A 26,612-nucleotide genomic window follows, 5' to 3' on the forward strand; every position below is an offset into this window, starting at 1 on the left:
TGTGAGTATAGGCTGCACACCTCATGCAGCCCTCACTACGAGCACGGGAAACTCGTAATCTTCTCACCCTATATTTATGAACTACAAGTGCAGTACTAATACCAAATAAAAGGAACACACGTATCATTGTCATATGAATCAACTGAAGAAGCCTCCATAACTGTACAATGAATTCACTCACCTGAATCATGATATAAAACTGGAGAAAACTGATATGCTGGCTAATACTGCCACTTCCAAGGTCATTTACTTCAAGAGGTGACTGAATTATAGGAATATTCCAACTACTTTCACACTAAAAGAAAAGGTCTTTTCTTAAAGAGAGTATGCTTCCCATTATACAGAAAGTGGCAGCAAGGCCCTGGTTTCAGTTCTCCAGAATTTTGGATCATACAGTGAATGCTCACACCTCTACCTGTATGAGAAGAGGTAAATTCCATCTGGCCACTGAACTGTCTTGACAAGACTTGCTGTACTTGTCCAAATGTGACCATGGCCTAATAGTCAAAAGACAACACTGTCTTCTTCTTTCATTTTGACCAACTGTACACCACATTAATTCAATTTCAGCTGCTTCTGGGCTTTGATCCTCACCCAATACTCCTTCATTCATTTATCCTCTAATTTCCTTTTCTCTTCCACCCACATTGCTTGGGTCCGTGATCTAATTTCTTGTAAATTCTTGGTGTTCTTGATTCTTGACTTGTAAACTTTCCTGTTGCTGATTTCCATTTCCATTGTTCCCATTCCTTTCGGGTCTTCCTTCATCTCTTGATGTCAGCACTCAGTAGCTTTCACCTAGTTTCAAAAAACCTTACTACCTGTCCATTCTGTAGATGTGTCTAAAGAACATGGCTCTCCCCGTTTGGATGGTGTCCAAGATCTTTTTTGTCCTGAAGTACAATTCTTGGTTTCTTTTCTTTCTGTATGATCCATCCTCTGTTCTTTAGGGTGCCAGTATCTTCCTTAGGATTATTCTCTCCACCAATTCCAACTTCGTGAGCCATCCTCTTTTTGTCAGGTTGAAACATCCAGCTGCATATAAGGCTTCCAGACAATGCCTGTCTATTAAAAGATGAATTAGTTTGATGCAAGACTTCTCTCAATCATCAGCTCAATAAATTTTTATTGTTTTGAATGGTTAATGTGCATGTTTTTACCCTATGCAGAACTACTATGGAGACTTGCTGAGAATATCAAGGTTTCATACAAAATATTTCATGGTATATCAGACACACTGTGTCTGCAGAATAAAGTGAATGAGCAATGGCTTTTTTTTTTTTGTTCATTTTTGTTTTACCTAGCTGAACATGGACTCCATTTCATTTATTTGGAGAAAAAGAACACAACTTTCATTGTCAATACTAAAATATTGGATGGTAGAGTAGGCCTACACATGAAGAAGAATTATAAAGTTCCAGCAAATATTAAAATTATCAGTGTGGTGACTTCAATATGCAAGCTGTACATCAAAATAACAAAACCAAAATCAAGAAAAGCATGTCTTATCAGTGTACCAAAAATTCAAAAGACATGCCTGGATAATACAATTATTCTGTGACAAGAAATGGAGAAAATAACTGCAAAAGAATAAGAAACACATCTTGGTATAATGCTAAAATCATTATGAAAATATTGATCTTTGGTTCTTCTTTATAAATTTTGACTAACGGTTTGTGCATAAAGTAGGATCTGAACTTCTTGTTCAGCTCAGTGAAGATGGATAATTTTAAATCTCTGGGATCGATAATAATGTGTTGCAATATACTATAACTAATGAACAAGTTAATATTCTGTGAAGTCAATGAGAAACTCAAAAGGAGATACTCAACCTGACTTTAAAAATTACATTGAATTTGGCAGATAGGCTTGAACAGTGATTAAAAAAGACACAACTGTTTCTTCTGTTTCTTTTCACAATTTAGTAAATATTTTATCATGTCAAAGATCTTGAAATGCTGCTCCTATTGAGAAAATCTGTGGAATCAACACGGCGTAAGAGCTTTTCACCTACAGCATAATGATGTATTCAGTCGTAGGAAATTGCGTTCCTTGATCCATCCAGCAGACCCTATACCAGTAGGATAAACACTTGGATGAAGATGGAGAATCTGTGGAATATTTGGCAAATTCCTTCCAAGAATGTTGTGATGGCATTGTGGTGTTCTCCAAGGAAATGCTAATAAGTCTTAAGTACCGGTGAAATAAAAGTGGAAGAGTTCTTCCCGAGCTTTAAAACAAAGAAAGTATATACTACTTTCTTAGCTGTAATTATGGTATTGATATTACATATAACTCAACAAATACAGTAGTTGCTGAAAGACAGCTTCATCTTGTTTGAAAGCTGTCTGTTGTGTTGAACTTGTTCATATATGCAAACAAGTCTTTTCACAAAAGAAACATTTTTACCACTGAAAATATTGGAAACGTTTCCATTCTTTCTCCTGCATTTGATTAAGATGTAGCTATTCTTTATGTAGATAGTTTATGGATTCTGTATTCTTGAGTACCAGTATACTAATATTGTAAATAATAGCTTCCTCTGATTAGTCATTCATTAATTCTCTATTATAGTCAAAATATAGAATATGTAAAATGTTAGACTATATAAGCTGAATGCAAGAAAATACATTACAAAACATAAGTAAAAAAATATTTTTGACAACTTTTAAAAATTACTTCCATTATTCTTCCACAGATTTTCATTTACTTATTTCTTCTTCTATCTTTTTTTTTTTTTTTTTTTTTGCTTTACGTCACACCGACGCATATAGCTCTTATGGCGATGAAAGGATATTTTTCAGTTATAATATGAATGTCTGTCTGTTAAGTCATCGCCCAGAGGCTGGTTGGATCCTCAAATAGCACCACCAAAGGTTATGTGGTTATAAGGAAACCACAAAAACCAATGGTAGCACCAAAATGAGGTGTACTAGGCAAGACGATGAGTGAGGTAGTTTGCCATTGCTTTCCTCACTGGTTCAGAAAGTGCTATTGCAGCACGACTGACCCTATGAGCAACACCTTTCATAACACTCAGATGCACTAGTTGTGCTCTGAATGTCATTACTCAGCAACACCCATACCCCAGCAGCTTCCATATTGTCACAGCCATGGATGAGACTGGGACTTCAGTGGAAGCTACACTTTACTCTGGCCTGTGCCAAGAGATGGATACAAAAGTACTGTATCCATCATGAAATGGCAGCAGGCAAATAATATGAATAAGCAAGGTATATTTCAGTATTTGGTACTGTTATATAGGGGATCCTTTGTCCTCAAAGCTACTCTGTAATACTGCTCATATACGCACTATTTATGTACCTAAAATTATAAGAAAGGGCATTATAATGTTTTTATTATATTTCAATTTTTAACTAATATTTCTCTCTTTACATGGATGTTTAATGCATATAGTGATGGGAAAATCATGATTTTGAATATATGGAAGTAATTCCTACAAAATATCACAGGATGAAAACCATACAATTCACACATTGATACATTATTAATATTAATGGCATGTGGCTTCTAGAGTACTTTGTTTAATTTTAATTTGGTTATGTGATTCTTTCAGCTAAGGCTTGAATGAATGGTCAAAGAAACATGTTCACATTTACTCTTAATGTGTTCTCAGTTAAAAATGAAAGTGATACTTCCATCTGTTTGCAAGTCTCAAAATTAATTTGTATTGGTGTGTATCCATCTGTTACTGGTGCTATAATTTATTAATCACAGTAAAACTCTGATAACTTATGTTTAAAATAGCAGTCTAAACTTTAGTTTGCTTTCCTTTCTAGTGACATGTATGTAAGGTCTCACCGCAATGTCAGTGTGTTGTATGCAGATGTTGTGAACTATTCTCAGCTCACTGTGTCCTTGCAGCCAACAAAACTAGTTGAGACTCTTAATGAACTATTTGGAAGATTTGATGAGGCTTCTGAGGTAAATATATAAATCAAATATTAGCACCACAACTTGGCCTTTCATATCATGAGAAATAATCATCAGTTAGGTTTTGACCCTCTGTCCTAATGTCCCTCTCAACACAGGACTCCAAACTCAGTCTTCTATTGCTTCCCATTTCTTTCTCTCAGTTCTTCACTTATATCATTTTTATCCAACTTCTATTGTTAACTCTTATTTTCATATATTACTAATATTATGAGGTTTTTAAAAGTAATGAATTGTTTTGAATACTTTCCATGGCTCTATATTACTTTGTAAATGGACCTTGCACATGTGCAGAATATATGCTAGGACAAAGAAGGTCCTCTAAAGATCTTGAAAGAGAAACAGTTGCTAGAAGCAATATGCTATATTTTTAAATGCTGCAACAATGTCTAGATGCATGTGGTTAAAATAACATGGTTTAAAATTTAAACTGAGCTAAGACAGGTAATTTTAATCATAGTTATCAAATAAGTACTAAATTACTCTAAGTGCAGTACTCTTAAATGTCCACTTACGTTTCACAACTGAGTTCATAAGTTTCAAATCTGTTCCCTGTTCATCATTTTATCTTATCACCTCCATTTTCTAATTTATATATTTATTTCTATCATTGCTTCTATTTTCCAATAATGGGTTCTGCCTTCCTATTGTTTACACTGATTGACTCCTGTGAATATTTTACTGCTTTCACATACCTTATGCTCGGATTATGATTATGGTGATGTCTGGTCCATAATAGAAGACCTCTCACCAAGCTTGAACATTACATTATAACACTCACTTTAAGTAACGATGAAACTAAATGTAAAGCTACTCTTTTGAGAATTTGCATAAATCATCGAAGATTGGAAGCAACAAAAGTGGAAGAAGGAAGCAAGAATTGAAATACTTGAGAATTGATGTGCCATTTCATATGGTATAATTATAAAGTAAAATCTGATTATTATGGATGGCTATTGCACAGATGTTCCAGACCCTCATGAAATTAGAATGTTTGCAAAAGAAGGCAGTAGGTATTTCTGGTCCTCCAAAGTTGAGTATTTTCTAACACCTTGTAGCTGTAATTCAGCACAGATTTGTGCTTTTATCAATGGCATATCCATTCAAAATACACTTTTGCAGAGTTTTTAAACTTTGCTTAATTTACAAAGGACGTGAACCTTGTGCTATTCTTCCATCCAAGCTGATTACAGATCTGGAGATATGGTTAGAATGTTTATGTAGTTGTACTTCCTCTTACAATAGGGTTGCCAACAAGTATTTTTCCTCCCTTCACTCACTTAAAAGAATGAAAGATTTACTTCCTTTCAAGGTCAGAAAGCTGTTGGTTGATGTTGTGTATGGCGGACTAATAGACTTCAGAGAGTTCAGAATACTTGCATCCGCTATATACTGAACATCCCAAAATTTCATTATATAACTCCTGCATTCCATGAGTTAAATTGGCTTAAACTAAACCAGCATCATAGCTATCATTCGTTGCTTCTACTCCACAAAATAATATACAAGCAGACACCCTCTTATCTAACATTCTTTCTAGCTGCTCTCAACCATTCATAACATCCTGACCAGAGCTGCAGCTAATGTAACCCTCAAAATACCAAATCATAGATCGACCCTCTACAATAATTCTTTTGTTGTCAGTACAATTTGAACATGGAATTCGTTGCCCAATGACCTAAGGGACACCCTATCTGAACAGGCATATAACAAGAAATGTTGGTAGTGGTACTTGGACAAATCAAGTTGAGTGTAAATATATGAATTCTACTTTCCTTTTTTTTTTTTTTTTTTTCATTCTGTGTGTCACTAAGTTTTACTAAATTTGTTCTTATTGATGCATTAGGGCAATTTTATTTATTCTGGATTGTTTTAGATACGTTTCTGTTTCTTTCCTTTAATTTTTTATAACCGTGTGTACAGTTTAGTATTATTTTGTGTGTAATATGAATAATATATTGTGAACAGTATGTTCATTATAAGACATGGTCTGGCAGAATAGCAGGCTTCATAGCCTGAGTCATGCCATGGAAATAAAGGCATAAATAATAATAAATAATATGTCATGGAAACATGTGCAACATAAAACATGTAGTTGCAGTGAGTTTCATAGGGTTATTCAAAATTAGACCAAGTTCCTTTCTTCTATTCTTGGCTCTGAGAAGTACGAGTGGTGTATAAACACTCAGTGCATCATAAGTACTCAATTTTATAGTAATACACGTTCTCATCATTAAATGAAGTTGATACAAACATGCTAACCTTATATTCTTATGATAAGTGATTCCTTATATCGTCTCTACTAATAAGTAAACTATGTCCTGATTTTGGACTTTTGGATTATGACAATTCTATCTTAAAACAATAGTCATCATCACCACCATCAGCATCGATTACAGATTTAATAGTATAATTTAATTCAACTTTCTCTTTCATTCAAAAGTGTTACTCTAAATCAGGGATTCTTGAAGTGTTTTGGTTTGCAGCACACTGTTTCACCTTGTGGAATACTGGAGCACATCTGGCATGCTGTAGAAAGACATTAGGGGAAAGTTTCAAGAGATCACTAACCATAGCAGAAAGTGTAGGAACTACCAGAATGCTTGAGAAACATCTTGATCACTCATACTCTACCTATACTACTTCAGTTTTCTACAACTTACCTGTGCAGACAGGGACTTTTGACACTGACCAACGTTAAAATGAGAAATGGAAGAGTTGCTTCTTTCTGTAGATTAAGAACTACAGGTGTGGGTGTTTCATCTGTAATGAACGACTATGAAAAAGTAAACAAGCCCACATTTTCCACTGGGTTTTAACAATGATGTAATTAGTGACAGAATATTCTTAATTTTTCAGTTTGTATTACATCGTTGAACTTCTTGAAGATTAATAAATAGCGTTAATAAATAAATAGTAATAATGGTGATTGATTTAATTATTAACCCTTTCACTCCGGCATAGCAAGTATGGTAGAGTTACCCTCTGGATGCAAGCAACGGGTGGCTCACTGAGCCCGCTGAATGGGATACTTGTCTCGCTCCATTCTCCCGTCCGCAGTCAGCTCGTGACGTGAGGAGAGGACAGGCATTTTTAAGTATTTTACTGTATTTGTAATGCATATTCGGTGAAATGCTTATGATTATATTTTTAGCACTTTTCATTCATTATCTGTTAGTCTCCTCACATAGAAGAGTTATGATACTCATGTTAAAAAACAGCTGAAAGAAACTTAACATGCTAGCATTGTCCACTAAACTTTTCAGTCTGGAATTAGCTGCGTCGAACTTAGATTCAGGTTCTTCTTTTTTCAGTTTAGGTGGTTCAGGCACCTGGTCTTCACCCTCACTATCTTCATCTTCAGTTGAATCATCGAAGTAGGCCAAACTTTTAGACAAGGAAGCGGTAACTGGAGTAGAAAACGTGCCTGAAGTAGAAGGTGTGATTGAAGTCATTCGGTCACCAGAATCCGATGATAAATCACTACCATCGTCATCTTCTTCAAAGTCACTACCCAATATGAAGGCAAGGGATTCGTCCACAGTATATCTTTCTTCCAACATCAGGCCTTTCACAATTTCAAAGCGATTGAAAGCTAAGGTGAGAAGCACAACACGTCAGCACAGGGAGCAACTAGGTGCAAAGTGAGTAGCATACCAGACACATTGCTTTTGTCTTCGAACTGGTTACTCCTGTCATGTGGTGAACATAGCCATAATTATAGACTCCCAAGACAACCATGAGAGACCTCCAAAGCTAAACTTCTCCAGCAGTCTATTGTAGTGAAATGGAAAACAGCCAAAAGACACTTGACTTCTACAGCAGTCGACCGGCTGTGAGGCACAGCTCCAGCTTGACTCCTACAGCAGTCAACTGGAGTGAAAGTGTTAAAATATTTCATACATACCCCTGTTTTTAGGTGTTCATATTCTCCCAGTGTACAATGTATTATTCTTTTGCAGCGCAGCTAGGCAATTTTTGGGCACAGCATTGTGCCGTGGCATACCCTATAAGAACTGCTGCTCTAAATATTGCAAATAATTAACATGATCATATCTTTAGTGTAGGTACTGTAGCTTTTATGAGTGATGGAAATTATATCATAAGATTAATTCATTATTTTTAAAGAAGCAAGTATTAACTGCTTGTAATAATTATGTTAGCATTGCCATAACCTGACCTAGGAATAGTGCTTTCCAGGAGAGGGGTGTCCTGAGAATAAAGTTCCTGGGTGACTGTTACTACTGTGTATCAGGCATCCCTGAGTCCAACCCACACCATGCCAAAAGTTGTGTTGACCTGGGACTTGACATGATTGGAATCATCAGGGATGTAAGGTTAGAGCTATTCTTAATTAATGATGTTTAGTCAAAATAGAAATATGTTACTTGCCTATAAATTCCATGAAACTAAAGGTAAAAGAGAATTAGATATTCTATGATATGCAATATTCACAATAGAAATATCTTCATTAGTAGCAATATAGTTGTGTTTGTTCAACTGAATAAAATGTGATCCGAATCTGATAACATTATTATTTTTTTAAATAGAATTGTATTCGATAGCAAAGAGTTATACCAACTTCCCTACTCAAGGCCATGCCCAGGGGAGAGGTTAGTGGGGTTCAAATCCCCTGCAAAATAAAACTAAACTTGACAAATTTAATCAGCATATGCGGGTTTTAAAATAGCCTACAATAAATTAGATATATTATAAAAACAAGAATTTGCAAAATAAACAATTTCATTTAACCTATAAAATCTGTGCCATCTTTAAATATTTCTCTATGAATATTGTAAACAAATTTACTAAAAACATAAATGGAAATATTAATTTTGGTGAGATATATGGATTGTTTTTTCTTTTTATGTTCTTAATATATTTTGCACCATAAAGATTGTTTTCAATAAATATACAAAAATATTTTCATGTTATCGAGCTGCTAGAAGATTTTTTTTCTAAATGAATCAAACCTCTAAATATTTTTAATACAGTAAAACATATTCTTACCTCCATTTTTAAACAAATGACAGAAATCTTTGTGTCACACTGAATGCACATGTTCTACCCACCAGACAGATATGAATCTAGGCTACCTTTCTACTTCACCCTTTGAATTGTAAAATGTACTGCTCTAAAACTGATCTGTGAAATCCATTTGAAAGTAAAAATTATTTGTTACTAAATGTATAGTTTTTCTGGAAGCCAATCCCCACCCCCACCCCCCTTCAGAAAAAAAATTCTGGGTATGGCCGTGTCCGTACTCATCTTAAAAGTAAATAGTAAATAAATAATCTCATTAGACCTTTTCAGTTTTCTGGAAAGAACTTTCTCCAGCATTATTATCTAAAACTACCGGTGGCTGCGTAGTAAGCATGCTAGCTCCTTGTACCAAACCTCATTGCTTTGTTTTGAGCTGTAGTGAGTGGGAAGGACGGGTACATTCCTAGCATGCCATGCCAATCAGCTTGTAAACAAATTCTGGTGGATACAGGAGGACTTCATTTTACAAACTGAAAAGCTCCAATGAAATAATGAATTAACCATTAAAAGCCACAGGGAATTTGGTATAACACTTTGTGAGCTGACAAATTTCTATATTTTAACATTCAGTATATCTATATGAAATTTTAGCTTTTGCTACCAAGAGTGTTGACTACAATGTTTACCATAGTGGCATAACATGTTTATTAAATGTTTTTGAAGGATTTGTAGTAATAAGTGATACAAATATTTAATTCTGCATATAACTGAAATATAAATCTTTTTATATATTTATCATAAAATTATTTTAGTAGTTGTATGTGTCATTTCCAAAAATTTTCTTGTAATTGTTTAGGGAAGGTTGTAGATTGAAGCACAACTTAGACATGAGAATTGGTATCCATACTGGAAGTATCCTTAGTGGGATCCTTGGTGCTTGGAAGTGGCAGTTTGATGTATGGTCCCATGATGTCATTATTGCCAACCATATGGAACAAGCAGGAGAACCAGGGTGAGCAAGTTGTTCTTACAGATCTTAGCCCATAATTTGTTTTTGGATGTTATTAAAATTGCAAGACTTGATAGTACAGGGTCTTCTTTCGGCTTGCTCTGTGTGTCAGGGGAACATGCACGAAAGGCGATAGCGTGGCCGGGTGACTCATTTGCCGAGAGATATCTTGCTTCATGACCGGCCAAGACGATCTAATGCAGTACAGTAGCGATAACTATTTCAATAGTTTATTTTAACATCTGTGGTATTGGTAGCATGTTGAATGTGTTTGTTTTAAAATAGAGTCATTTCTGTAGAAATATTAAAGTAATCATGTGTTTAACTAGTGATGCATACAGTAGAACAGCATGTATTTGTTGTGTTATGCTATGCTAGCATTCTTCTTATACAGAGTGCCCCTTTCGATTCATTCGCAAATTTCCCTCCCCATAGGAGTACAGTACGTAAATTAGTAAATAAGTTCCATACCACTGGGTCCATTCTTAACAAGAAATCATGAAGGAAACAAACCGTTTTAACCCAATGAGTGCTATGCCCACCTATAGGCGGGCTGACACGGCCGGTCCAGTAGTGCTATGCCCGTCTATAGACAGTGCATGAGAACTTTACTTTCTTTGAGTTTCCCAGTTCACTCTCGAGTGCCGATTCGATCTTTGGCATGTTTTGTCATCTGTTGGGCATTATGTAGAACTAACTGATCATGGTTTATAGCTTCGGGAAGTAACTTACAGAGCTTTTTGTAGACGTCTGCGGAATTCATCTATGATGTAAACAAACATGACAGAACAACAAGCTACAGTTGCTCTTGCAGCGATGTTATTTCGGATCAAAGAGTCTTTCAGTTATTAACCACAGCGGAAAGTGATGATGCAGATGATGATTTTTGTTACGGATCTTTGATGGACCAGCAAAGGTGAAAGAAGGTGCTGGGTGGAATAGGTCTCAATTACGAAGTTAAAGTTAATTTAAAATTTAATAAAGGTTATATTTTCTTTTCAAGATCAAGAAATAACAAGTACAACAGGCACCCAGTAGCATATCAACAAATTAAGAAAGTACAATTACAGTTTGTTACTGGATTTGGGCTTCGAGCCCCAGACTCACAATCCTTGAGCAATGAGCCCAACTTTACCTATATACAAGGTTCAACAAAGGGGCAGAAAACCCCAATCATGCCAAGGAGCACTTGCTCCCAATTACCCAGTAAAGCCTCCTCGAGGCACACAGAAAATCCACTTTTAAGAAAGAGCAAACCCGCTCTCAAAGTTCAAGCCTATTCAAAGGCCACACCAAACTCCACCTTCAATCTGCCCTCCAGGCACACAAGAACAGGGGTAATAATACCCAACCTACTGAGGCCTATTCAGTAAAGAAACAGGTCAATTACATGGCCCAAAATTCTGAGTTGAATGGAGGCGTAACTTGCACTCCTAATACATTTTTAAAACCTATTTGGCACTAGGTCGCTTATGCAAGGGCTAATCCCATACTACGGAGGTGACACGATAAGAAAACTTATTTACATTACGAAGGGAGGAAAAATGGAAATGAAAACGTAGTCACCTCAGAACAATATGAGTGGGAGCTCGAGAGGGTTAGGCACTCTCTATCCCAATTTATAGTTAAAAAGCCAAAATTTACCAAATGTCTATTACATTTTAAAGATAGGTTACATTAGAAAGGTTTCGAACCTGCCCCGTGGGTTAAACTGCTGAGCTAGCAAGAAATGAAGTTATAAAATGGCCATTACCTTATAGATGAACTGCTGCCCGAAGAAAGAGGCGCTTCCCGCCCCCTGCTACATAATCACACAAGGAGAGATGTTACTGAAGTGGCCCCAAGACCAAAAAATCAGCAGTTTATATACCCTCGTGGAACATTCGAGACCTTTCATGAATGATAACAACCCGCCCATAAATTTTTATTGGTCGGCTAAAGATTACAAGTCAAAACTGAAGAAGACATCTAGGATTGGTGGAAAATTAATTACAGAAATTACTCATTGGTCAGATTCAAAACTGGCGGAAAGAGAAGGGTTATACTGCCAACCCAAACAATGACTGAAAGAAATTTAACAAAGAACAAACTTATGAATACCAAATTTCTCCAAAAAAAAGTTCCTTCACTTTGCACTAGGGTGCACAATTGTAGTTCTTAAGTAGTGCCATCTAGAAGAGAATGTTCACACTACTTACTACAGAGCAAACAAATACAAATCGAAACAGACGTAGTTCAGAACACTTCAAAATTTACAGTAGAGACATCTTCTGAGAAACCTTAGAATTAATGTGGTTGTTAAAGTTCAGGCTTTCTCCAGTAGAGGAGTTTCAACTGGCGCAATGTTTGAATTAGCGGCATGGAGGTGTACCGCCTGGTACAATTTTAATGAACTGTTAAGCGATTTTGAAAGTAAGAGTGATACAGAGATTGCTGAAAGTATTTTAAGTGAGAGAGAAACAGAGCCTCCTTCTAAACAGAAGAAGAAAAACATGGTGAATTCAAAAGCTATTTCATCACTATTTTCATGGTGGATGGATGATTTTTCTCCACCAGACATTCAAGTAAATGTGACAGACTCTCAGAGCCAAGTAGTGTTTGATGACAACCCCAAAATCATTGATTTTTTTAAAACTATTGTACCAGTAAATTTGGTGCAGCTGGTTGAACAAATTGGTATCACAAATAACCAGTGGAAAACATTAACTCTTACCACAGTCCAGATTTAGAAAGTATTTTAAAATATCAACTTATGTACTTGTATGGCGTTACATGTATTAGTTGCCTACAGTTTTTAGGAGATCATTTTATTTTGGGCTCTTGACTGTGTATAAATGTGATGTACTCATGGACACAAAAATAATTTTGTTTTCTCTCAAAATAATATTGAACATAAGGGTAGGATTTTCCATTTGCATTTATATTTATAAAGAAACAATATTTATAAACATTTTAAGCTAATCACCCCACTGATAAGTTAAAAATGGAGACTTCTACAAATTTTTTTCACATAGAAAGAAAAAACTCAGCACTGAGGTACCAAACAGTCAACTGGTAACTCAGCACTTAAAAGGTTAACAGAGGAAAAGCATGACGAAATAGGAGCTCTCTTGGAAAGAACTCCAAGAAAGTCCCTGTCGCGTCTCGCTGTACAAGCTAATGTGTCATTATCTTCTGCCCACAAAGCAACGAAACTGTTAAAAGCAAAACCGTACAAACCAACCCCTGCCCAATATTTAAGAAGACCTGACAGTTTCGCTAGGGTTGGGTATTGTAACGGGTTGCTTCAGTCAGTTCACGATGGGTATGTTGACCCAGAACTTTTATTTTATAGTGATGAAGTATGGCTACACTTAAGTGGCTATGTAAATAGTCAAAACAGTCACTATTGGTGTGCATAAAATCCCCACCAGCTGCATGTCCGTCCACTTCATGATGTAAAGATAGGAGTTTGGTGCACAATAAGTGCTCACAGAATTATAGAGCCTATATTTTTCCGTGAAACAATAAATGCTAATCAATATATAGATCTCATTCTCCGACCATTCTTTCAAGAGCTGACAGAAGAAGAAAGGAGTATTGGTTACTTCATGCAAGATAATGCAATGGCACACACTGCTAATCAGTCTATGAAGGTAATACGGGAAGTTTTCGAAGATCGTGTGGTTAACTTCTTAACATGAAAGCCCGAGTATACTCGGGGTTTTATATATTTATATAAGATAAAATCCCGAGTATACTCGGGAATGTCGCTCATTGGTCAGTACCTAATTTAAAAGCCTGAATATACTCGTTTCTTGTTGTTTCTCAATATTTCTGCCAGATGTTTATGAAATTAATACTTTAGGGTCCTATTTTTGCCAACAGATGTCTCTGACTCAACCGTAGTGGATGTCGGTGACTCAGGCAGTTCGTTTTCACAGCTTTCCAGCGATGTAGCATTGTGTGTTGATCCTTGTTTTAGGGCATTTCACACAGCCACAAACATTTGAACAGTATTGAGTGTCATGTTGTATTACTTGCCAACTGTTTAGTGCTGTGTTATTTATTTTAGAACCCATAAAAAGTATCACGAGTATACTCGAGATTTTAAAGCAGGAACTTTTCGGTGGCTCATATTTCATTGTTAAGTTTGAAAAAAGTATTTTTATTGTTACCACTGTCATTAGTTTTCAATAAATAGCCCATTTTAACAATTAAAAAATTAGGTAAAAAAAGATCACAATTTTGTAAATAATTGGTATGTTAAGAGGTTAATTATCCTCCTAGATCTCCTGATTTAAATCCCTGTGATTATTACCTGTGTGAGATGCTGAAAGGAAAAATGTATGTGAACAACCCTCACACAAGAGAACATGACACAAGTTATTTCAAACATCACACAGGCTGAGATTCGCCGAGTGTCTGCAAACCTATTTACGAGGTGTCAGGTGTGTTTGACAGCTGAGGGACAACATTTTGAACATCAAATGTAATGCCACGTAGGTTTTAGACTAATAGTTTCACTAGAAATGGATTTCTATAAGTGTGAATTGCCATGAGTAGTGGGGAGGAAAAGCGCACATTATACCGGCTAGCGACGGAGTGTCATTGTGCCAGCCGTGCCGTGCTCTGAGTGGTTCTGCAGAACAAGCTAAAAAAAGACCCTGTATTTTAGATATAGATAGCAAAATGAAACAATTAACAATGACTGGCATTTCAGAGAAATTTGAAACCTTAATGATTATTATATCTAGTATCAGAATATATCTTTATGCCTCACGGTACCCAACCCTGGATGTTGGTGATATGATCAGTGACCTTGACCAAACCAGAACCTTTGCTGTCCTTTTGCTAAAGAGATCATCATATTCAGTAATCTGAACTGTGAAAGCTCAAATCAAAACATTAGAAACTCATAAGTGGAGGACATCTTACTGCAATTTATAGATTTTAGTAGAGATGGTTGTATATCTATCTGAAAGTTTTAGATATTTCTAGTCCTCTAAAGTTGTGTATCTTATAACACCTTGTGGCTGTAACTCAGTTCAGATTTGTGCTTTTATTACTGGCCTGAGATAAACTTAAAATCAACGTCCTGATAATGCTAGAGAAACGAATCCTGGGTTTAGGGAAGACAGCATCATCAAGGCTGACCTATGTCTTACTAAAAGAAACTTTCTTCATAGAAGACACTAAGGCCTACGAGAACACATTCCAAATTCTCATAGAAAAATGCAGCTATATCTGGAACGACTTTGATTCAACAGACGCCATCATAACGGATGATTGGAAACAAGCAAATTATGAGCTTCGACATGTAATAACGCAATATGCAACATATGGTTTTCATCACTAGTTCTGCCAAAATAAGAGATTTCATCACCCAAATGAAAATCATATGTGTGAATTGTGCAATGAACACTGTGAAAGATCATGCAAATATCTGCAGTAATAGAGAAATATCAATAACAAAACTAGGGCTACAGTAATGTAGAGGGTGTAGGAGGTAATGCATCCGCCTGTCACCCAGCGGCCCTGGGTTCGATTCCCGGTCGGGTCAGGGGTTTTTAATTGTAAATAATTAATATCCCTGGCCTGGGGACTGGGTGTTTGTGTGATCCTTAACCTTCCTTTCCTCACATTCAACACTCTACACTTCCGCAATTACACTTCAACGCAGGTTGCTCACATAGAAAGTAGTGGCAAAAGATCTTCAGAAGTCGATGCCACAAACAAATATCATAGAAAAAATGTAATATAGGTTTTGTATTTTGCACGTTGTGCACAATTTCATCAATAATAATAATAATTTATATTCAAATTACACTCTTACAGAGTATTTTTTAAAACTTCCCTTATTTTACAAATGACACAAGTCATATGCTATTGATTACAGATCTGGGGGTGTGGTGAGTATGTTTACCTAGTTGTATACTTCCTCTTAAGATAGATACAACCCTTTCACCTGTTGCACCCCCTTGCTAATCTGTATATCCAGCCTTGCATTTTGCAGAAACTCATTCAAACTCTTTTGGGATGGACAAGAAATTCTTGATGATGTGCCACATCTGATCTATTTACAGTTTCTGTTCCCTACACTTGCACTAACATCGCGTGTGTCTCTGTTGCCATTTTTTTCTATTAGTAACAAAACTTGATGTTTATGAGTTGCTCCATTGCACTGTGACATGAGTCTTCACACACACACACTACGTTCGACTGGCTGCAGCAGACTAACCTGCTTCACCTCCGTGAGTTCAAGGCTACATCGCTCTTCTCGAGATGTCTCTCTATTCTCGTGCACATGCACGCAGAGTTACCGCATGTTGCCATTACAATATCGGTCAATTCACAGTACTTTTTAGACTCACCTTGTATTATGGAACTGGTTGAAATAGCAAAGGAGTGAAAGGAAGGAGTTGGTGAAAGAGAAATGAAAGGAATGCTGTTTGCTAATGATATTGTGCTTGTTGTGATGATGCTTGTTACTTAAAGGGGCCTAACATCTAAGGTCATCTGCCCTAATGAGATTGTAGTGTGGGGAATGGATACTAAGGAAGTACAAGAACAACTGGACATACTGAATTAAAAAATTGTGAAATACTGTGTGAAATGCAGTGCAGATAAGAGCAAGATAATGGTGATTACCAGAGTTGACAGAGTAGGGAAATGAATTATAAATATTTGAGGTCAGACCTTGAAATCGTGGACAGTTTCAAATAATACGTATGAAGCAAACTAATGCAAAATGGAAGGCTGGATATAGAGATTAGCAAGAGGGTGCAACAGGTGAAAGCATTGTATGAGAATGTGGAATCTGATTTGGAAAAGGAGGTACCAAGGAAGTGCAAGGAAGTGGCGTACAAGGTGAACTATACACCCATATTGACACTTATACAGCGGAGACCTGAGTAGTGTCGGGAAGGAAGGAGAGTTAAATTCAAGACACTTGAAATAAAATTCCAAAGAAGTATCATAGGAATGACAAGGAAAGACAGGTAGAGAAGTCAAGAAGGAAAATGGGGTAGAAAACGTGAATAACAAAATTGAGAAAAATATTGACTAAGATGACTTGATCACGTAAAGAGAATAAAAGAGGGAAGGATACTGAAAAAGATGACTAAGGCTAAGTTTGAAGGAAGAGAGTAGAAAAGACCCAGAGCAAGATAGATAGACTTGATCAAGACTAATATAAGGAGAAGGAACCTGTAATGGAACAGAATTATGGAAGAAGAATGATGGAAGAAGAGAAAAATTTTCTTGACTGGTAAATGCTGTGGAGGGGCTATCTAATGTTCACACCTGGATTTAGCCCTGCCTTGAGCACATTTTTGTTACTATTGCTAACTTTTCTGCTTAAGTACCAGTGCCTGAAATGCTTGTAAGCCTACAGTTTTGCTTTTATGTAATGTCAAAATATGCTATTTCTTACTTCCTTACCTTCTATATTTTTGCCTAGATAAGTTATTCTTATTCCTCACCTATTTTAATTTATAGCCTGTATTTTTACTATGTTTGATAGTTCTCAATTTCTTATTCTTGCAGGAGAGTTCATGTAACAAAACAAACCCTGGACCACCTGGGTAGTCAGTACAAATATAAGCCAGCCTATGGCGCTAGTCGAAGTCCTCTGTTAAAGAAGTATAATATAGAAACATTCTTCATTGTACCTGATGAGAGGGTAAAATATGTTCAAAATATACTTTCAGCTTAGTTTTTCATAGTAATTACAAACCCTAGTAAATTAGTTTCAAAATGAATTAATTATAAACTGTAGTTGATTCAGTGTAACTTTCATTAAGAATTATTTCAGTAATTTAAATTTTCAGTGAATTTCTGTCATTGTTCGGTCAGCGGGCCTGCAGTGCCTGCCAGCCATTGACTCATCACTCCCCGCTCCAAGGCATAGCAACAAGCAGGGCACATCCTCACTTTGTCCTGCATGATATGTCACAACAATTAAAATTATGAAAATAAGCACACACCTTATAACAGGAGACGCTGAAGATGTTCTCCTCCTACATCCACATATTTTTGGCATTACGTTAGGAAACTCCGATTCACACACATTAGTTTGTTTTCTGTAATGGAGGCTATTTCTCTCCTGACATGTTTCATAACTTGCTATGCTGAATTCTTCAAAACCCAGTTTCTTGTCCACTTCACTGTAGGAATTATATAGGCATATATTGTAATTTTTTCTACAGTAGTAATATGGAAAAGATCTGGTGATGGTACTCCTTGATAGTGTTAATAGAGAAAAGTTGTGCGGGAGACCCTGGAGAGAAAAGGATGTGGAAAGCAATCAAGGGAGTTAGTGAAAACAATAAAAACTGTTCCATTTGTGTCCAGACTCCGCTGGGGAGAACAGATTGGTTTAAAAACCAAACTGGGCTAAGACAGCAAGTGTATAGTTTCCATTTATACTTACAATGATTATGGATGAAATTTGAAAGGAAAAAAAAGGCCATATGCATAAGGGATATGAAAATACTGTTGTTTGCAGATGATATAGTGATCTGAAGAGTCTACAATACACAAGTGCAAATCCAACTAGAGGCTTTGAATTACAATCAGTGTGGAGAAGAGCAAAACAGTGGTGATGACAAGAGGAGAAAGAGAAGGGAAAGGAGAAGGGGCAAAACCTTAGGTTGTTCAATGCTTCAAATATTTAGGAAGTGAAATAATGCAAGATTCAAGGGTGGATAAGGAGATCAGCAGAAGGGTACAAGTGGAAATACATTCCACCAGAATGTAAGGGTGGAACAGAGAAGTTCCTTTGAAATGTAAAGAGATAATGCACAAGATGTACTATACCCCTATATTAATATATGTATCAGAGACTTGGAGACTGACAGCAAGAGATAAGAGTAAAATTCAGGTTAGTGAGATGCTCCTGAAGGAGAGATAGAGTAAGAAATGTTCACCAGGTGAGTTGGCTGTGCGGTTAGTGGTGCACAGCTGTGAGCTTGCATTCGGGAGATAGTGGGTTCGAACCCCACTGTCAGCAGCCTTGAAGATGGTTTTCCATGGTTTCCTATTTTCACACCAGGCAAATGTTAGGGCTGTACCTTAATTAAGATCATGACCACTTCCTTCCCAGTTCTAGCCTTTTCCTATCCTATCATCGCCATAAGACCTGTCTGTGTTGGTGCGACGTTAAGCAACAAGCAAAAATAAAAAATGTTGAGGTCAGAAAAGAAATAGGGGTAGAAAACTGAGAGATGAGAGATAGGATGGAGAAGAATAAATTGAGATGGTTTGGAAATGTTATGAGGATGGAGGAGGGAAGGATACCAAAACAAGTGTTGGAGGCTAACATAGAGAGTAAGCTGGATAGACTCTGTCAAGAACAGTATATTAAGGGCAGCTTATTTTAACTTGAAGAGACATGTGGCAGAAAAACAGATGGTGGAAAGACCAAGAACCCACTGGATGGACATCATAAAGATGAACATTGCAGATCTAGGAAGGACACTGGAGGACATCATTAACAACAGAATGTATCTCAATAAGACAGAGTGGAAGAGGCTTGCCAACAACACCCTGAAAATTGGAACTGTAAAATGATGATGACGATGAAGAACAGTATAAGCAAAAGAAGACTGAAATGCAATACAATTACCAAAGAGAAATGGTGGAAGGAGATGCAACAGTGGAGAAGTACCATCAACACCCTGATCCAGCAGGAGCTGGACAAGGGGAAATGAAAATGATGATCTAATTTTATCTGCAAATTTGTTTACTTTCTTATCATTAAGTAGACTTGTTTTCCCCTTTACTTCTTATCAAGTAGAGAAGCCGTTCTTCTCAATTTGTTTGCGAATTGCCACACAGTATCTCTGTGGAGGGCGTACACCTGGAAATTGTGTTATGAATCGTCTAATGACTTCCCTGCAATGTCCTTACCTGTACTGTATAGACATATGGAGGCATTATGAGTATCATACCTGAAACTAACACTTCATAACTCAAGAACAGTTGAAGCAACAGATGGACGCTAGTTAAATGCTTCTAAGCACAGAGCACAACTCAGAAAGTGAGGGAATCGTCGTGCTTGTTGCTATGCTGCAGAGGGGAGAGGGAGGACCTACCAGCCGACCAATGAAAGAAACTCACTGTACTAAATATTTAAGCAGGTATAGTCATGCATGGAAAAACTTATCGAAATAATTTGATGGTTCCTTGCTAAGTTCACTTTTCCTTCACATTTTAGTTCACAATTATAAGGGTCCTTTAAATATGGCTATAGTCATAATCAGTTGACTATGTTCCAGCACAGCATTGAAGAGAATGCACCAGAACTGCGACCAATTTTCAACCGCAGCAGGTCAAACAAGGGGATTCGGCGAATAACCTCAAATAAAACAGTAAGTGAAATTTTAATTATACAGTATATGTACGGTATTTATCTTTTGAACATATTGTTTCTAGTCAGACTTCATAACAGACAAGTTAGACTTTTTGGCTTATACTTGCAAAAATTTCAGCATTAATAGAACTGCCATAGTTTCTTTTGAGAGAGAGGGAGGAAGTAAGGTCTCTGGAAAATATGTTTTCTTTATCTTGTCCATCCTGTTTATTCTTGTTTTGTCAAAACGCGCTAGAGAAACAATGGATGCAACATGATTTTTAGAATTTTCAGGATGTGCAATTTAGAACGTGGAAACTACCTATATTCTTGATATCACCTTGGTCCAGGCTTTTTCTTTTCTCTTTTTAAGTAAACACAGCCATCAAATGAGTCTTGATTACTTTTTGCCATTGAAGCACTGCAGGCAATATGTGGAGTAAATCGGAAACACTTAAGACTTTTTGTTATGTACTATATATCAGTTCAGTTCTTCGGCACTAGATGGCAATCATATCTAGTTTTCTGGGATATGTTATGGGAGTCTGGTGGATTTAGATTGTTTAAAGAAAGTAATGCCCATGGTGATGTCACATAAATGGAAGAACACCATGGGTTGTAGAAATTAATAAAACTACTGTATGTTGATTAGACTTAATGTTAGGTTTGTCACTTAGACCATATATGGGATATTCAATATTCTAAATCAGAGAGTAATAATTACATGCCGGCCCTGCAAAGTAGGGGTAGCATGCCTGCCTCTTACCTGGAGGCCCTGGGTTTGATTCCTGGTAAGATCAGGGATTTCTGAATCTGAGGGGTGGTTTGAGGTCCACTCAGTGTGCTTGATTACAGCTGAGGAGCTATCTGACGGTGAGATGGAGGCCGTCGTCTAGAAAGTCAAGAATAATGACCAAGAATATTCGTCTTGCTCACCACACGACATCTCATAATATGCAGGCCTTCGGGCTGAGCAGCGGTCGCTTGGTAGGTCATGGCCCTTTAGGGCTGTTGCACCATGGGGTTTGTTTGTTTGTTGAGTAGTTATATACTCTCAGTTAACCACCAGCCCATAGTACTCAAATAGCACCACTGAAGGTTGTAGAGCACAAGAAAATCGCAAAACCTGATGGTGGCACTACGTAGGTCGAGTCATAAGTCATGGCAACTATTTTTTTTCTCATGAACGGGAGACAACACAGAAAATCTAAGATATGCATTTGGAAACGTATGTTATGTACTTGGGTAGGATGCCACTAGATGGTGTACGTAAACAACAGTATGGGTCTAAGCATGCCCCCAAGTTCAGTGTGTGAGTGAGAGCGTCACAAAATGGAAGTCAACAAGCACGAGCAAGGATCGTATATTAAAATAGCAGAAAAGCACGCCAATGCCATGCAGAGCTGCAGGAAGCATTAGGTATGCATGCCATGTCCTATAGAACAGGGGCCCAATAAGGTTATGGTAATCCTGGCATACGATGTGCAGGGTGTTTTTGTGTGTCATCCAGTGCATGAGGGGCACACTGTCAATGCAGTTTATTACAATTCCTTTTTGTTGTACCAATTGCGCTGTGCTGTGCGAACCAAACGTCCAGATCTTTTGGGCAACGCCATAATCCTACACGATAACGCGACAGCTCACACAGCAGCCATCATTCAGCGTCACTTAAAATGGTGGGGATGGGAGGTCCTTTCACACCCACCTTATTAGCCTAATCTAAGCCCATGTGACTACGATCTAATCCCCAAAGTCAAGTAGCCATTATGTGGACAACGGTTTGCTTACAAAGAGGACATCGCAACAGCATTTTGGAGAGAGGTGTCACTCATTAGCGATACATTTGCAACGAATGGTATTCAGCGCCTGCCCCACTGCTGGCAACGCACAGTGGAAACCTTGGGTGATTATTTTGAAGGTCTGTAACCAGTGGAGACCTGTCCTTTGTACGTAGTCTTGTGTATTTGCTGTCTATACCATAATAAAACAATGTTTACCAATGGCCTGTGTTCTGGCACTTTCCTACGAGAATCTCCTGAAATCAGAATTTGTCTTCAGGCACTGTGCATAAGTACATGCCCTATATTTCCAAATGCATATCTTAGATTTTCCGTGTTTCTCCTGTTCGCGAGGGAAAAAAAATAGTTGCCATGACTTATGACTCGACCCTCATATAATGAGGGATACTCTCCAGGATGAAGAGTGAGGTAGTTAGCCATTGTGTTCCTCATTGAGCTACTAGCTGACACCTTCCAAAACGCTCAGACCCACTAGTTGTATGTGAATTTCATAATTCAGTACCACCTGTGCCTTAGAAGCTTGTGCAAGGCAAATCCTCATCCGTGTTCATGTAATGATTCCATGTCGAAAACATATCACTTTGCACATTCGTCACCAGATGGCTCACTGTTAGCATTTCAAGTGGGAGCTGACGATACCATCCAATTGAGGTGTTTCTTGTTACACTGTATGTGCAATATGAAGTAACCACAAGGTCATCAGACACATCAGGGATGAATGTGGTTGAAGAAATAAATAGAAATAAAAATAGTAAAATAAAGTGCAATGAAACACTCACAGGATAGAAGAATAGAAAAAAGCTGAAGAATGGAAAGAAAGTGTGTAGAAAAAAAACAGAGCATAATGAGTGTGAGTCGATTGGGGGTCAGGCGGGGTACCACTTACTAGAAACCGACAGTAAAGCAGTCTTAAATTCAAACCTTCATTATTGAAAACGTCTTCCTTGTGAACAGTCGAGATTTTCTTCTGAAGATGTGGGGCAGAGTTCTCTGTGAAATGTAAAAAATTCCACCTTGTTTTCTTGACACCTCAAAAGCCCAAAAGATTATTATGTCTACAGTTACGGGCCTTGAAAGCATCAATCTAAACATATCTCTTTGATTTTCTTTTACACATCTAATAAATTCCTAGTTCTAAAGTACGGGGGTGCAATCACTCTTCAATATTAATTCTTGCCATAGCATCACTACCATTTAGAATCTCTAACATGACAATGATACTTCCTTCCTGATAGTATGACTTCAACTGATATGCTTGCTATTTTTTAACTTTGTTTTGGAGGTTTGTGAAGATTTGTTTATATTAAGGGACGGTTCTATTGAAATAACATCCACATTCAAGATAACTGGTATTCTTCTTCCCCTAAGGGACGCCGTAGTTCACCAGACAATGTAGGAGTTATATCACGCCGACGAACAGCATTCATGGATAACAATCTTCATCAGTACCAAGAAACACTGAGGAAAGCTGACATACATATGGAAAAGGCTATCAAGAAGATGCAGCTTGGTCTTTACGAGTAAGTAGAAATACAGTTATTGGATATTAGAAAAGGGAAAGTGTTCATAGTTTAGTAAATAAGATAATGTATTTAAAGAATAAACTTTTTATTTTATTTAGTGTGGAGTTACTAGGAGTACCTGTAAAGTGTGTGATTCCTGAAGAAAGGAAAAGGGTTTAATAGGATAAAGACAGTAAGGATCTTCTAAGTATACAATAACTACCAAGCAAGAGTTTACGGCAAACTCCAGTGCGGTGTGCATGGCAAGCTGACAGGTTGTATTCTCCCAGAACCCTACCAGTCCTTCCTGATAAAGATAGCCACTGTTCTCTTCAACAAGAAGGAATTAGGAAACAGTCTCATTATCATTTTTAAAAACAGGAAAGAAATGAAAAGTAGGCAATTATTTTCTTTTTCTTGCCTTAATATCATAGTAGCTGCTTAAAGTGATTTCCATTTTCATGTATGCAGACCTGGCATCTTCATAGGAAATTTTGTGACACGTTATAATTCATCTTCTGTTATTCTCACAAATCACTCTCTTAATTTTGTTTTCTAACACCTCAAATCTTTGAGGATTGTTATGATAGACTTTCTTTTTCAAATTTCCCCACAAACAAAAGTCACACATACTGAGATCTGGAGAACTAACTCACCATAATCCCCTGCTAATTATCTGATTACCAAATACATTTCTGATTGCAGCCATAAAATTACTTGCAGTATGAGCCATACCATCACCTTGCTGAAAGTAGGCATAGTTCCTTTTTTTCTGAGTTAACACATTGAAGTCTTGCTCACTTTCATACATTTTAATCATCTGGACTGGCCATTTTTCACTATTTTCAGATTTTAAAATTAAATATTAGTTTTGAACTTAGGTATTTTTTATTTCACTGTATTTGAGTTCATACTTTTTTACTTCATATCTGTAAAAACTGTAAAACAATTAACAGATCCCTTACCATGGAAATAGTGTATTGAATTTAGAAGTTTTTTCATTATTTTTTTAAAGTTCAATGTATACCCTTAACTAATAAAATATGGCTAATATTGTGTTTATTTGGTTTTAAGGCCATTCAGAATTATTTGTACAAGAGATGTATCTATGTAATTATTAGTATATACATATTGTGTGTGATATCTTTGGTTTGTTCAAGTGGTATAAATCATTGTCGTTCACAACTGTTGCACACAACTGTTGAGTCGACACAGCTCTGACATGAAGGAAGAAGAACTGTAGTTTCCTGCCATCTTTTTTTTTTTTTTTTGAGACCTATATGAATACTACAGTGCCGATCAATGCACATGGTACATTTGTTTTGTAGTAACAATGATGAAAACCAGAGAATGTGCGCCGTGTGGGCTTCGTTCTCCACAATAAATGACACAGCACGTACGGCATATGGTCTTCGACCTCGATGTGTTAAAGAAAGGATGCAAAATAGTGTCCAGGTATCGTTCAGATGTAATTGTTTCATAAAAAGATACAGGTCCAATTATTCTTCATCCACTAACTGCATATTAAACAACCCCTTTCATGTCATGAACAGGTACCTCATGTATCGTGTGGGGATTTTGAGTGTCCTAGTGTCAAGTATTTTGAGAATTAGTGTATCCACTGACATGAAACAAAGCTTCATCAAACGAGATCAAAAGAGAAGGATCTAAATCTCTGTCATGCATGAATTGTAGTATCCACCAACTAAAGTTATCACAAGTGACCGGATCTGCAACATTTAATATGTACACTCTGGAAAATAAATACAGAATTTTAAGCCCTTTCAACACTGAGGTAGGTGAGATGAGATACTACACTCTGCTAAACAGCTAGACAACTAGACAGTTCACGAGGGCTAACCAGAAGTCTGGCTCATACATTTTCAAGTTTTTTCATCATTTAAGACCCTCTTTTTATAATGCCTTTCTCTGTTTAAGAGGGATCCAATTGCTTGTCACTTGTTTGCTAGAGGCTTTACGTCGCACCGACACAGATAGGTCTTATGGCGACGATGGGATAGGAAAGGCCTAGGAGTTGGAAGGAAGCGGCCGTGGCCTTAATTAAGGTACAGCCCCAGCATTTGCCTGGTGTGAAAATGGGAAACCACGGAAAACCATTTTCAGGGCTGCCGATAGTGGGATTCGAACCTACTATCTCCCGGATGCAAGCTCACAGCCGCGCGCCTCTACGCGCACGGCCAACTCGCCCGGTGCTTGTCACTTGTAAGAAAGCACAGACTTAAATGGTTTTGATGGTATAGAACTTTCCAAAAATCGTTTGCAATACTTCTACATACATACACTTGTCATACAATTTCTTTTTTAAAAGATATGTTACAATAATAAACACTTGTTGTTCAATGGTGTTCTTAACCATGATCGATAATTGTTACTGTGCAGTTTATAATCACAATCACCGAGCGCATCAAGTAGATCACATTTCTCACGAGCACAGGTGCCGAGTTCTACTAATGACTGAGCCTTATAGACAGTGGAAGGAACAAAGAAGCTATTGTCTCCTGCTGGGTAGCTGGTTGCTCATCTCTTGAGTGGGGGAATACAGCTTGTCCTTCCTGTCAACTCATTGTGCACACCTTGCTTGAGTTTACCATAAACTCTTGTTTGGTAGTCACTATATAAGCTATATGTGTCATATTGTATTGTATAGTGGTAGCAATTGCCTAACCAACATTTTTTTTCATGAAGTGTACTATTGGCCTAAAATAGTCCTTTATGACACCAGAATCTGGTGCACAAGCATGTTGTACTGAAATATCGCGAATGTTGGTGGCAGATGGTTTTGGCCATTTTAACACTCGGATTAGGCCATTAAAGGCCGATACCTCACTTCATTCAAAAATATTGGTTGGGCCACTATTGTGCTAATAGCTTCAAATACCAATACCACAGTTAAGTAGTTTAGTTCATTTCCTAATAGGCCTAGGAGGTTGAACTGATTGGAGATCCGAAACCTGAATTCTAGTATGAATTCTAGATTGTCTTCACAAGCATCAGAGAAGAGAAAACCTGTG

The 26,612-nt window shown here is 37.1% G+C and overlaps 1 protein-coding gene across 6 annotated transcripts in view; it reads left to right on the top strand.

The window, feature by feature from the left end:
* LOC136873686 (adenylate cyclase type 2) overlaps positions 1-26,612 on the top strand; it is a 551,897-nt gene that overhangs the window by 450,845 nt on the left and 74,440 nt on the right. For all 6 annotated transcript variants that reach the window (XR_010860155.2, XM_067146802.2, XM_067146806.2 and 3 more), the window contains 6 exons: positions 3,801-3,945; positions 8,155-8,291; positions 9,794-9,949; positions 17,474-17,609; positions 20,206-20,298; positions 23,447-23,598. Coding sequence is in view for 5 of the 6 variants with exons in the window: in XM_067146802.2 (XP_067002903.1) it covers positions 3,801-3,945; positions 8,155-8,291; positions 9,794-9,949; positions 17,474-17,609; positions 20,206-20,298; positions 23,447-23,598 (819 nt within the window). In the remaining variant the exon portion in view is untranslated. The remainder of the gene's footprint in view (positions 1-3,800; positions 3,946-8,154; positions 8,292-9,793; positions 9,950-17,473; positions 17,610-20,205; positions 20,299-23,446; positions 23,599-26,612) is intronic.

The sequence above is a fragment of the Anabrus simplex genome, chromosome 5, assembly GCF_040414725.1.
Source record: "Anabrus simplex isolate iqAnaSimp1 chromosome 5, ASM4041472v1, whole genome shotgun sequence".
Classification (NCBI taxonomy): Eukaryota; Metazoa; Arthropoda; class Insecta; order Orthoptera; family Tettigoniidae; genus Anabrus; species Anabrus simplex.